The sequence below is a fragment of the Camarhynchus parvulus genome, chromosome 3, assembly GCF_901933205.1.
Source record: "Camarhynchus parvulus chromosome 3, STF_HiC, whole genome shotgun sequence".
NCBI classification, from domain to species: domain Eukaryota; kingdom Metazoa; phylum Chordata; class Aves; order Passeriformes; family Thraupidae; genus Camarhynchus; species Camarhynchus parvulus.
Window position 1 is genome coordinate 7,000,613 of NC_044573.1, and position 13,928 is coordinate 7,014,540.

At 49.9% G+C, this 13,928-nt stretch overlaps 1 protein-coding gene across 1 annotated transcript in view; it reads left to right on the forward strand.

Moving 5' to 3' along the window:
- The first annotated feature begins 385 nt into the window (after positions 1 to 385).
- Positions 386 to 13,928, forward strand: part of PARP1 (poly(ADP-ribose) polymerase 1) — a 31,712-nt gene continuing 18,169 nt past the window's right edge. The window contains exons 1-6 of the mRNA XM_030945176.1: positions 386 to 601; positions 4,405 to 4,567; positions 5,051 to 5,169; positions 5,904 to 6,118; positions 11,410 to 11,506; positions 12,856 to 12,972. Coding sequence (XP_030801036.1) covers positions 482 to 601; positions 4,405 to 4,567; positions 5,051 to 5,169; positions 5,904 to 6,118; positions 11,410 to 11,506; positions 12,856 to 12,972 — 831 coding nt within the window. The 5' untranslated portion in view covers positions 386 to 481. The remainder of the gene's footprint in view (positions 602 to 4,404; positions 4,568 to 5,050; positions 5,170 to 5,903; positions 6,119 to 11,409; positions 11,507 to 12,855; positions 12,973 to 13,928) is intronic.

Genomic DNA, 13,928 nt, shown 5'->3' on the forward strand with positions numbered 1-13,928 from the left:
GGAAATTCTCGTGTTTTAGAAACTCTCGTGTTTTAGAAACTCTCGTGTTTTAGAAACTCTCGTGGTTCAGTTTACGGCCATCGCTCCTCGTCCTGGAGCACCACCGGAACGCTCGCCTGGAGGTGGCATCACGAGGCCAGTATTTGTGTGCGGGAGAGCTGCTGAGCTCAGGTTCTCCCAGGACTCGGGGGCCCGCTCTGTGTCCCTGGGGCGCGGGACAGGGATGCGGGGGATGGAGGCGGGACCGGGACTCGAACCCGCGATCCTCAGGGCGCAGCACGAGGCGCGCCGCCGCGCCCGCCTCCCATTGATACACTGGAGGAACCTCCAGGCTTGCGCAATCGATGCCCGAGCGGCGGATCCGCCCGGCCGGCGAGGCGGGGGTGCGCGCTCGGCGCTCGGCTGGCGCTGCCGCGGGCGGGGCGGCGGCGGGCGCGCGACGCGGGGCGGGGCGGCGGCGGCGGGCGCGGGAGCGGCGGCGATGGCGGAGCCGGCGGAGAAGCTGTACCGGGCCGAGTATGCCAAGAGCGGCCGCGCCTCCTGCAAGAAGTGCGGCGAGAGCATCGCCAAGGACTCGCTGCGCCTGGCGCTCATGGTGCAGGTACCGCGTGGCGGGGCCGCCGCGGGCGAGGGGCGGGCTGATGCGGCCGCTCCGCTCGGTACCGCCGGCGGCGGGGCCAGCCCGCGGCTCCGCTCCTCCGCGGTGCTCCGGAGCCGCTCGGCCGCGCCTTTCGTTGATGCGGGTGCGAGCGCAGCCTATTTTTAACAGAGGCGGCTTCGCTCGCTGCCGTGTCCGCAGCGGCGCCGGTGCCCCGGGCAGCCGTGCCCGCAGCGCTCCCGGCCGGGGGGAGCCGCTTGCCCCGCTCCCCCGGGCTGCAGGGGCGGCTGGAGCACAAGCCGTGCAAAGTTCACCGTGCGGGGCCGGAGGGCGCACAGAGGCGCTTTGTGCCGTGCGGGGGGCGAGGCGAGCTCCGCGGCTCGGCTTTCCCGTGCCGCGGGAAGCGGCTCGGTGTCCCGGCCGGGCCGGGGAATCCCCGCTCGGTGCGCGCTTTGCATGCGAGGCAGAGGAACTGCGGCCCGCAAGCGGTGAGAGGCTGGGGCAGCCCCGGATGGGAGGAGAGGAGCGGCCGGGCCCGGGTGGTCTCGCTGAGCTGGCAGCTGGAACAGCGGAACCGCAAGTGGCGAGCGAAGGCACGGTGCGCTCTCCGCCAGCCTCGTGGTGTTATTTGCCTTTTGGGGAAAAGATTGCTCGGTTTGCTTTTGCAAGGAAGGGAAGAGCCCCGTCCTGTGTCGGGGGTGGGAGCTGTGCGCGGAGCCGGCATCCCTGCCTGCTGCGGGAGGATGCGGAGAGGGAATCGCCGCTGTCCCGGGAATAGGGAGGGGGACTCTGTCCCCGCTGGCTGCACAGGGCAGAGGGGAAGGGGGCGCCTGCGGCGTGCTGGGGGCGGGCTGAGTTTGGGGGTGTTGCTGTGGAAGGTAAGCAAAGGCTTACGTGTGTTTCTGTGTGTGTGTCTGCGGAAGGCGAGCAAGGACGTGGCAGCGCAAAGCCCTGCGGATGGATGGGGGATGCATGGATGGAAGGATGGATGGATGCTGTGGGTCCCGAGTATCCGGGTGTCGAGGACGTAGCTGCAGACGGGGTTGTTTGTATCTCGTTTGTGCCCTTGGGAGAGGCGGCTCCGCTTGTGCGGGGCGGGGAGGAAGGGCCCGGTCCCCCCTGGCCTCGCCCGGGCTGCGGGGCCCTGCTGGCTGCCGGGCGGGGCTGGCAGCGCTGCCGGGGCCGGAGGCAAAGCTGCTGTCCCGGGGGGGAAATACCTGCCCGGGCCTTTGTGCTCGGAGCCTCCTCCCCCTGGGGAAGGTGCAGGGCCGAGCTGCGGCGTTCGCTCGCACGTGTTCCCGCTGCCTGTCCTTTTGTCTGCCCTCACGCTGCCCTGAGCTGCTGCTGCTCCGGCTGCTGCTCCTCGGCTTCCTCCTCACGTTTGTTCTCCCTTCCTCACGTTTGTTCCCCCTTCCTGTCTTGCCCAGCAGCTGAGGCTGATGCGGTTGAGTTGCCCTTCATCATTCCGGGGGCAGGAGTTGTGTTCTGTCTCGCCAGGGTTTGGTTTATGGAGTGAGCTCCTGGGGACCGTGACATTCCTTCCAGAGCCACTGCCTTTCGTGTCCAGACATCTCCCCAGAACTGCGGGTCTTACACCAAGCGCTTGTGTTGTTATTTATTTTCCCTGCAACCTCTTGAGTTTGCTTGCTGTGCCCTCTGCCAGTTTTTGTGCCAGCAGAGCATACCCTGCTGCTGAGCATCCCGCTGTAAATGCCTGAATTTCACCAGAGCACGCGGGTCCCTTGCTTTTTCCTGGGGAAATCCCCTGCAGAGCAGCCTCTGTGCCAGCGCCAGTGCATCGAGCTCTTCTGCAAGCTGTGCTGGAGAAATTAAAGGGAGATACACACCAAGGCCGTAGTTGTGCCTGCTGTACCCTCCCTTTTGTTTTGGTTCCTCAAGTGAAGGGCTCTGAACGACAGTGGGATTCTGGGTGCTTGGCACAGGGCAGGCACCCAGGCCCTGCAGGAGCAGCACAGCTCTGTCTTTAGCTTCCAGCTGGAACTGAGTGGTTTCTGTTATCTGAACGCGCACTATGAAAGTGAATTGGTCTCTTTTTTCCTTAGTTTGTTTAGGAAACTATGGTCTAGAGATAGGTGAGCTGAGAGAAGTTGTGTAAACAAGGCCCAGCTTGCCTAGAGGTTTCATTTTCCACACAGAGAAGAGTCTGAAACTCCATGTTGAGGAGATTACTCACTGTTTGTATGGCTGTCTTTAAGACTGAGCCAGCTCTGCTCTCTTTTGTACTCCCCAGTGCCTTGTGCCCTCAAAGCCTTTGTGTTGGGAACATCCTCGAGTTCTCCTGCACAGCTCTAGACACAAGCCCAGAGTCCATGTTGCAGTGCCAAAATTGCATGTGACTTACAGACACGCTGAGAGCAACTGCAGGGTAGCTGGGTATGCAATCCTGGCTTGTGGGAAGAGCCCATCTGGAAATAAAAATGTCCTCCTACAGTTTGGGTGGGTGGTTGGCTGTAGTTTGGGCTCTCAGATCTCCTGGTACCACGCTGTGGTCTTTGAAGCCCTTTCCTTTTCCTTCCTGCTCATGCACAAAGCTCTGCTGATGTTTTTGGCTTGGAGATCTCCCTCCTGTTAGTGAGTGACACATGGAAGGCTTTCCTAGGTCGTTAGTTCTGTATCATCGCAATTATAATTACATGGCACTGAGTATTATTAGTACAGCAGCTGTTTGTGTGAGTTATTTGGAGCCAAACCACTGAAAGGTTGTTTTCCCTGGTGGGTAACTGGAATGATGCCAGGATGGTTACCCTCTATGTCTTGAGTTTTAAACAAGTGGGGTACTTGCAAAACAACTGCTTGGTGTGGGGCAGGGCACTCTGGAGCTGCACTTCAGGGAGGACTTGGGTGGTGTTTCTGTCCTGATCACAGGATCGTGGAATAGTTTGGTCTGAAAGGGGCCCTGAAGATGATCCAGTTCCAAGCCCCTGCAGTTCCAAGTCCCCCACTAGATCAGGCTGCTCAGAGCCCCATCCAGCCTGGCCTTGAACACTTCCAGGGATGGGGCAGCCACAGCTTCTCTGGGGAACCTTTCCCAGTGCCTCACCACCCTATCACTACAAGCCCTTGTGACAACTCCCTCTCCAGCTTTTTGTAGGCCCACTTCAGGTATTGGAAAGTGCTATAAGAGAGCCCTGGAGCCTTCTGCAGGCTGAACACCCCAAACTGTCTCAGCCTGTCTTCACAGGAGAGGTTCTTCAACCCTCTGATCATCTTTGTGGCCTGCTGTCGACCTCTGATGCAGAATTTTAATTGGGCTCTGGTGTTTCCATTGAATTTTGTCTCTACCTCCTGCTGGCCACTCAGGAGTTTCCTCAGGCCACAATCCTTGGAGCTGCCCTTCTTATCTTGTGCCTGCCATGGGTTCTCCAGTATAGAGACTGTTTACTTGAGCAGTGGCTCTCAAAGGGGTTGTGCAGTGAGTTCAGCAGCCTCCTGTGCTGCACAGTCTCACAGGGGCTGGTGCAGCCGTGCTGAGGTTGTGATTTTTTTTTTCTTGCAGTAAAGCAGATGGTCTGAGCAGCAGGGTGATGAACTGGTTAAGCTAGCTAAATACTCCTTCCATGTCTTTCCGCTTTGGGAACATCTCTCCAGCAGCTTTTCTGTCTTATTAGATTTTCTTCTTAGACTTTGTCCTAAATAGTATCCACCTCTTGATTTAAAGAAAAATAGAAAGAAGAAATTGCGTGTGTTTACCCAGATACTCATTTTTATTTTGGGCTTTGTTTTGTTTTTCCCCTTGATTCTGCTTGAATTGTTTCATCTTGGCCTAATGTGCTTTTTTTTGCTAGTCACCCATGTTTGATGGCAAAGTCCCTCACTGGCACCACTACAGCTGCTTCTGGAAGCGGGCTCGACTTGTGTCCCATGCAGACATTGACGGCTTCCCTGAGCTTCGCTGGGAAGATCAGGAGAAAATCAAGAAAGCCATTGAAACTGGAGGCCCTGGAGGAGGTAGGCAGAAGCCTCCTGGTGTTTGGAGGTTCATCTGGAGCTGTGCTCTCTTTTGTTGTGCTGTTGTTATGGTGATCTGATGTCCACGTCACTTCAGTGAGTGATGTCAGAATTGCTGAGATGTCTCCACACTGCAGGGTGAGGATGCTGACAGTATCATCCAGCATGTTAAATCAGTGAGGAGAAAAAGCCAAGTCACTTGGCAGATATATTGGAAAACATTTCATGTTATCATGATTGGTGTATTTACTTTGTTGTACTGTGTTTTCTTAGTGGTACCTTCCGTTCAGTGTGTGGTTGTGGTGGCTCTTTGGTGCTTTTGAGCATGGACTGCTTGTCTTGCTGTCTGTTCAAATTCTGGACAAATGAGTGGCTGGAACCCAAGAGGTTTATCAATGCAGACTGCAAACAATCTGGGACAGAGAATAAGAAAATAAGGGAATGCATATTAAAGCTGAATTCTGTGTTTGCTTTGTTCTCCAGGAAAAGGAGGGGAACAGGAAGGAGGTGGTAAGGCTGAGAAGAGCCTAAATGACTTTGCTGCAGAATATGCCAAGTCCAACAGAAGTACTTGCAAAGGCTGTGAGCAGAAAATAGAAAAGGTAAAAAAGTTCTCCATCTCATCTTTTCTCTCACCAGTTTTAATTCAAACAGTGGCTTTTATAATTGCTTCCTGTCTGTCCTGCATATGGAAAGCACTTGCAGAGCTGCATTTCTGTGTCTGAGCAGCAGCTGTGTCCTGGACAGCTGACAGTAAAGGCATCCCTCAGGCAAGGTAGCCTGAGCTTCAAGCCTGGTGATCCCTGCTTTCACTTGGGTCTTAGAGCAGGCTGGGAATGCTGCTCACCAACATTTCAGTGGCAAGAGAGCCACCACTCACTGCAGCTTTTCCTGCTTGTTGCTGCACTGCAAACCATCTACTTGTTGGACATCTGAAAGGTAATTTGCAGTAAAACAGGATAAGATCATATTAGCATTGATGTTTGAGTGATAGGGACATAAAGTTAATTTTGAGATGTGCTTTTATGAAGCTTGTTCATGTGAGTTTTACTTGGTAAGCTTACTGGAAGTTGGAATAAAGACAACATGATTACCCAGTCTGAGTGGATTTTGAACAGAAGACTGCCTTCAAAGGTGACTTTTTCAGCCTAGCAAGAGTGCATGAAAATGGTAGAGAAACTGTAGTGAAAGTGTTTGAACAAAAGTTGCAGACTTTGATGGAGGAATGTTACTGCTTTACAGATTTTTAGGAAGCATCGCGTTGGTAACTTGTTAACATCCTGCTCCTTCCAGAATGACCTAACAACTGCTCTTGTGTCACTTTGATCTCCCTCAGGGCCAGATCAGGATTTCCAAGAAGATGGTGCATCCTGAGAAGCCTCAGCTGGGGATGATTGATAACTGGTACCACCCCGACTGCTTCGTGAGCCGCCGGGCAGAGCTGGGCTTCCTCCCTGCCTACGGGGCCACCCAGCTCCTGGGCTTCAGCATCCTGAAAGCTGAAGATAAAGAAACTCTGAAGAAGCAGCTCCCAGCTACCAAGAGTGAAGGGTAGGTGGTTGGTGTAAGAAATTGTGTTGTCTGCAGGAGGCATTGCCTTTAAATACATCCGTGATTAATGTTGAGGGATGTTGTTGTCTCTGTTAGAGGAGTATTGGTCATGGGAAGCTTTGGTCCTTCCTGTGACCTCAGGCAGATGACAACAGACATTCCCTGTCCCTGGGAACCTGCAGTCCAGTTGCCCTCTGTGACTGCCTTGATGAAATGCAGAGACCTGCAGATGTGACTTGGAGGGCTGATTCAGGGCTTTCAACCATGAAATGATGCTTGTGTAGTACAAAAGGATACTGGACTCTGTGTCTCCTTGTGTGATACTGTTATCAGCAGTGGTTTCTCCGCTCAAACCACTTGTTAGAGAATTGATTTGACATCTTTTATCTATGAGCTTCTGAACTGTGACAGGCACTGAATCTGATAATGGTGTTTATTTGCCATGTAGTGCTTACACTTGGATGCTTTCGTTTGCTGAATCTTTTATAGTATGTCTGAAATTTCATTGCCTTGCATTGAGATTTGCAGTGGAGGCTCTTGACAGGACCTGTGCTGACAGACAAGTGTTTCCAGGTGACTTGCTAGCTTTGTGACTCTTTCTTTTTTTAATGAAGGCTTTTGTTACTTGTTCTTGAAATGACTTTGCCTGGAGTCATGCCTCATAACACAAACCAGTGTTGTATTGTCCCCTTGAAGGAAGGAACATTAGGTATTTCTGGATCCTACAAATAAGGAAGATCTTGTCATTGGAAAACATTCGGCTTCTCTGTGTGCATTTTAGACTGAATTCAACTTTGCTTTTGCAAAGATTCAGCATGAAAATGTCCAGTGAGGCTGATGTCTGTTCTGAGAAGCTATGGCCATGTCACAGCTGTGCAGTCTTTGTCAGTTTTGGTCCTTCAGGTATGCAGCTGATGTGTGTGGTGTGCAGTTCCTTGGCAAATGCTCCAGAAGCATTTGGCAGTGCTGTGGGTGCTGTGGGGAGTCCTGCAGCACCCCAGGGTGGGGGCTTTGGCCAGAGCCCTGTCAGGTTCTGTTCTGTTCACCTCTCTCAGCTGAACTGGCAGAGGCCAAGAGGAGATGAGTGCATCTGTTGGGCAGCCTGCTGTCTTTCCATGCAGGGATTTTACCTCTGTGTGCATTGCATAGTGTAAGCAGAAGTGCAGTATTTTAATGCACTTACAGGTTTTCAAGTAGTCCTTTGCTTTTTGTGCTGAGATGTGAGTTCTGCTTTGTCCTAGAACAGTGAGTTTAATAGGGTTATTTGTACTTTTCTCCCATGTCCTCAGCAAAGCTCTAGAGATTTGACTGTGTAAGTGCTTCTCTTGTCTGCCCTGACTCTGCTTTTCTGGGCCACTTCTGGGATGCTATGCAGAATATGAAGGCTTTGTAAAGAAAGGCCACAGAGTAGTTTGCCAAGTCACTGTGTAAATAAAAGCCCAGAATTGCAGTGGAAAAAAGCTTGCACTGGTGATGGAGGGTAATGTGAACCAGGACCTCCTGCCAGAAAAGCAGCAGGATGTCTCATCTTTCCTGCTTTCTAAGCACTTCCTGAACAAGCCCCTCAGCCTTGAGGTTGCTGGCTGGCTCTTCTAGTGCTCCACTGCCTTCTGCTCTTTGGGCTGTGCTTGAGCCAAGGCTGGCAAGGGTCAGCTGGAAAAATCGTTGCCTGTCAAACAAAAATAATGGGTGGGAATGTAAATAAACAGCATGAGGGGAGGAGTGTGGTGTGCTAACTAGCTGGTGGTTTTGCTACCAAGAAAGCACAGGAGTTATGGAGAAGCCAAAGGAAGAACACTCCAGAAACCTGAATGAGATGCAGTTACCTCAGATAATTCACCTTGTGCATTCAATCAGATAACAGAAATTACCAACAGAAATTACAGCCTCTTGCAGAAATTATATTAAAGTGTCTGTTGCAAGTGAGGTTCTCAAAATTATCTTTAAAGATATTTCTAAATATGCTGCATTTGAATTGTATCTTGACTCAGAAGTCTGTGCAATTCAGATGTGACACATCCAAATTCAGGTGCTGCTGCTGCATGTCCAGCCCATACTTTGAGGAGAATCTCAGGCTTGGGGACTGCCCTGTCAGCCCTTTGTGTAAAAGTGGCATTGAGACATGCCTTTTTCAGATGGGAGAGGTGAGGTGTGGAGCAGGGCTACCCAGAATAAGTTGGAAAATCCTTTTCTTGTGAAGACCAAATATGGGAGGATTTACTGCAAGGATCCTGGCTCCTTTCTCAGCCAGTTCTGGGTGAGACATGCAACCCTCCCTGGGGCTATGGGCTGTCCTGCCCAAGCACTAACACTTTGCAGAACTAGGAAAGGAGGATCTTGTGTCCTTGCCTGCAGCTTCTCTGTGGAAAGAATGCCTAGATGCTTTTGTAGGAAATGCAGGAGCAGCTTGTGAGCTCCTTTTGACAGCATTTCCTTGGCAGTGTGTGTTTTGTCCTCCTGCTCTGAGCTGTAATACTTCCTATGTTTTCTGCCTCACTTGTTTAGGTGGAATTGCTGCCCAGGTCAGGAGTAAAGTGTCACTCTGGAGATGTCATGCAGCACTGGATTAGCTGCAGAGGTGACCTGAGGCAAATGCTAAGTGCTCAGGTCACCAGCAGTCTGGCAGTGCTTTACAGAGAGGAAGGGAAAAAAGGAGTTCTTGTTGCTCCCTGCTGGGCTGCTTGCTTTATCCAGGGTTGTTGTGGCTGTCCTTTCCACAGGAAAGGGAAGAGGTGAATATGAAAAATAGAGTAGATGGTCAGGAAGGGCCAGGCCACAGTGGGACAGCTCACTTCCCTCTTCATCTCCTCTGAAATTGGAATAAATCTTGTGTGGCTTCCCTGAAGGTGAGGAGTGGTTGGCATTGCCTGGGAAATGCCAGTTCTTCCAGGCAAGCTGTTGGGCTGTAGCTGTCAGAGGTGGAGGGCTGTCCCTTGCCCAGCAGGAGAAGGGATGTGCACAGTGTCACCCCACTGCTGTGGGCAACACGTGGTTGTGTGGCCCAAGGATGGAAGATCCTTGTGTGTGTGTTCTTGTGTCAGTGAGGGTGTAGTTTACAGATTGTTCTAAAATGTGCTGCTTTGGGAAGCTGCAAGATGAAGTCAGCTTTGCCATTCCCTTCTCCAGGCTCTGTAAAATGACTGGTGTTTGCTGTAGCCTTGGGCACGAGAGAGAAGGTGGTGACCCATAGCTTTGTGCCTCCCTGCAGTTGGGATGATCCCTCCCACTGCATGGTTTGTTCCATGGCTGGAGCAGGAGCTGTAACCACTCTGCACAGCACTGCTGTCCCCTGACTGTGAGGGGAAGCTGCCAAAAGAGAGTTGCTGCTGGAATTTGGCTGCATTCCCTGGGTCACAGGGTCTCTCAGCAGAGTGATCACCTTCCAGAGGCTGCTGTGCTGGATTGGCTCCTTTAGGAGCCAGTTACAGTGTGGGAGTCACTGCTGGCTTGCTGGAGGCAGCCTGGCTGTCAGCAGGCACTGCAGATACCCAGGGCTGGGCACCCCTCCTGAGCACTGACATCATTAATCCTGGTTTGGGAAGGTGCAGAACACTTTGCACTCAGGCTGGGAAGCTTTTCACAGGTCCTGTTGTGTACCCCCGACTCTGTTAAAACTTAGGGAAGTCATTGTCCTCTTGATAGGGTTCAGTGGATGCTCTGGTCTTGCTCCCAGCAGGAGCTGCAGCCAGGGAGGAGAGAGGATTTGCTTGGCCCGGGGGCTTTTGTAGACACTGCTCTGTGTGTGTGTGCTGGAGCCAGTCCTGCCACACTGGTTGCTGCTTGTCTGATTCAGAGCACAGGGTGAAGTTTTTCTGAAGCAGTTGCTGGCAGCACAGTGAGGCTGTTTCCCCCCACCAGAGGCAGGGAGATGATGGCAGCTGGCAGGGCACAGCTGGAGATGAGATCTGCCAGATCAGTCCCTCAAAGTGCTCTGAGCTGTGGTTTGGTCAGAGGTGCTGATGGTGGGCTGTTGTGGCCACTGCAAATAAAGTGAGCATTTAGTGAATTTTAGGGAATTCAAGTTACTGGAACTACAGGTCTCATGCAGGAGTCTCTGGGAGGAGTGACCTCCTGACATTCTTAGTCCTAGTGGGAGCAAAGTCCTAGAAAGAGAACTGTTTGAAATTGTAAGTAGGAGAGCAATCAGAAATGTCAACTTCATGACTTAACTCTCAGCCACAGCTTACAAAGTTAAGACAGGCTTTCTTAAAAAGAGAACTGGCTGATGTTTCATAACAGAAAGCATCTCTGTCCAAATGGAGTGTGTGATCCAGGCTGTGTTTGTGCTCTGCCTCGAGTTGCAGGCCCATCCTATCTCAGCTGGGATAGAATTTCCCTTGGCATCCTCACAAGGAGAACACACTCCAGGCAGACAAAAGGAGATGACATGACTCTGGAAACATAAATTATCTTCTTCTGAAGTCCCTTGTCACTCTGAAGTCTGCCAAAATCCCCCAGTTTTCATCTGGCTTTCTTTTTCTAGTCTTTCTTGAGCAGTGTTTTCTGTGACTTCTCCCTTCAGGTCTAAATAGCAAATAGCAATAAATTTCCACACATGCAACTCCCAACAGTACATGACAAAAGCACTGTGAGCCTGGAAGCATTTTCCAGTGCTTGCACCTAAAACGTGTCCAACAATGCTTGCACTGAAATTTTCCAGAAACTTGCACCTGTTTGGTTTCAGAGCCCTGACTTAATTCCAGTCTGAAGAGAAACTAGGTGGGAAATACTCCTAGGGCATATTAGAAATACTCCTAGGGAGTTGGGAAATACCCAACTAGGGAAATGCTCCCTAGTTTCCCAGTGTGTTAACTCATTAAAGTTACTGTGTTTGCTCCCCTTTATTTCAGTATAGACTGCCTAAGCTGATCGAGCTGTTGATTCAGCTGAAAGACACTGTGGTCTTTTAACTTGCATTGCTACACCTCCCCAAATTTGGAGAGCTGTTCAGTGATCCTTAGGTATGCCTTTGGTGTATAGATGAACATAGATGAATATGCCTGAGAATGTTGCAGTCTTTCACGTGCTCTTCTCCCACACCACACAGTTACCCTGTGGAAAACCTCTGAGTGTACCTGACCTGATTGAGGCAGCTCACATTGCAGAGCCAAGTGCAGGTCTATAATCTAGCACTGAGGAATTTGAAAAATGGATTTGCCTGCCAAAACTGAGGATATTCAAGCCTCTGCAGATATTGGCAGTCAGTAATCTGAGCTCTGGTAACTGTTGGACAGCCATTTCAACGACTTCCTTTCATGTGTGTGTGGTTTTGTTTTGTTTGTCTCTGTTAGAAAGAGAAAAGGAGAAGAGGTAGATGGAAACGTGACTGCAAAAAAGAAGCAGAAAAAAGAAAAAGAGAAAGACTCAAAGCAGCAGAAACAGCTGAAGGTGAGTTTTAGCTGCTCACAACCTGAGAACTGCTTGGTTAGAAGAGTCTCTAGAGGAGCCTCTAGAGAAGGCAGTACCTTGTACCCAGAGAGAGCAGGGGCAGCACAGACCATCCTTGTGCCCTGTCACTGAGGCTTTGCTGAAGGGAATTCACCCTGCCCCTTTCTCTGCAAAGACAGGAAGGATGTTCTCTAGGACTTGGGCTTATTGGATTTGAAGAGATTAGGTTAAATGCCTTTTTTCTGAGAGGCTGGTTCTGGGCTCCTTCCTGCTGGCTTTGGTGGCTGGAGCTTGGAGCCTGAGCACTATTGCAGAAAAGCCTGGAAAACAATAAAATTGTAAAAATTAAACAGCAATAAAGCGTGCAACTAGATTAATGAAAAATCAAATCTTTTTCACCCTCTGGTGAGATATGTTCAGTTCATGGGTGCAAATTGTGATAGATCACAGCTTTCTACCTGTCACTTTTAGAATATTGTGGGAAGAATCTCCAGTAGAGCTTCAGGAATTTTTTATTTATTAAAAGTTCCCAAGGAAAAAAAAATAACAATCTGACTTTGCTGCAACTGAGGTCTTAATGGAGCTGTGGAAAAATGCTGGCTCTGGTTTTGTACAAAAGTTTTTTTTTGTTGTGTGGCAGCACCATAATTGTAAAAAAAGATATTTTTAAGGTTTTGCTGCTGCAGTGCAGATGTTTAGGACAAATGAAGGCACTTTGTGGATCAGGATTAAGTTTGGGTTCAGTTTTTTTTAACAGCATTTCATGAAGCATGATCATTAACACTGAAAATTACACCACATAACCCAGTAAACCACTTCTTCCAGGGCAGACTGCATTTTTGACTGTAGCCAGTGGATAACATTCAGAAACTATCTGAGATATTTTAGGATGCTTCTGTGTAGAAAAGCCCAAAAGAATGTGCATGCTTCTCCACACTGCTGCAGGTGTCTGATCTGGTAGAAATTGCTCTAATGCTTAGTTACCTTAAAAAAAGAACAGTGGCAATCAGCATTTGCGATTTTTTTTTTCTGGAAGGCTCAAATGCTGCCACATCCTCACTGTTCTCAGTGTCAGCTAGGTAGGTGAAATTTGTAAAGAATGTTGAGACTTTCTGAGTAAGGGCACTGACATTTGAAGGATGTGACTTTTAAGGATCTGTTTTAGGTGTTTAGTAGTAGGTGTGACTCTCCCTTTTGGTAAAGTTACTGGTTCTTGGAGCTCTTAATCTCCCAATGTGTGTGTAAGATGACATGGGCTTGCTAAAGCCTTGTGCCCACACTGCAGTTTGAGGAGTGTTGTTGGCCACTTGCAATGGATTGCTTTCTAAGCTGCTGGGTTTTGTCAACAGGAGCAGACAGAGCTGATCTGGGGCATCAAGGATGAGCTGAGGAAGGTGTGCTCCACCAATGACCTGAAGGAGCTGCTGATTGCCAACAAGCAGGAGGTCCCCTCAGGGGAGAATGCTGTGAGTTTGGTTGGAGTTGCTCTGTATGTGTGGGGGGGGTCTTGGAACTGGTGAAGCTGACCTGACCCAATATTGCTGCAAGGTCCACAAGTCTGAAGAGGGTTCCTAATGTAACACTGTAAAAAGAAATTTGGTGCAAAGCCCAGTCCTTCTGTCCCAGGACTCTGGTATTGCTGTGACTTGCTTGTGAAGGGTGGTGTGGTGGTGAGTGGTGCTGAGTTCAGCATCTTTGTCCTGGTGTGGTGCCTTTATTCTGCTATGCTCAAAGTAGTCTGCGGTTTTTGTTTTTTTTGTTGGTGCTGGCTCTTCATGAGCAGGTTAGTTAAGGCACTTCACATGGCCTCCCATTGTGTTAAATTATGCACAATGAAGCAAAAATTGTACAAATTCTTTCCCAGTTTATTTTCTAAAAACAGTCCATTTTGGTCTATGTAATTTGTGAAAGGCTGCTCTCTTTCAGAGCCACATAGTGCTTTAAGTATTTGTATTTATCAAGACTCTTTGTAAGGAGTGTGGGCTGGTGTGTGGGAAGTGTCTAGACTCAAAATGGTCATGGAATACTCTCAGGAAAACCTGGACTTATCTGAGCCTACATTCCCACCTACCTCCTCATGTGCTCAGATGCAGTAGCTTGTCTTCTCCCTGGCTGTTGTGGCATGGCAGCCTGGTCAGTGCTGTGTGGTAGGTGTGTTCTCCTGAGCCACAGGATTGTAGAATGGGTTGGGTTGGAAGGGATGGGGTATTTTTGGGGTCCCCTGTTATGGGGAGGAAAGATGAATCTGAGTCCATGTTCTTAAAAGGCTAATTTATTCTTATATTATACTATACTATACTATACTATACTGAACTATACTAAAGAATAGAGAAAGGATAGTTTCAGAAGGCTGAAAGATAATAATTAAAAATTAATGACTCCTCAGAGTCCAACACAGCCTGACTGTGATTGGTCATTAAGT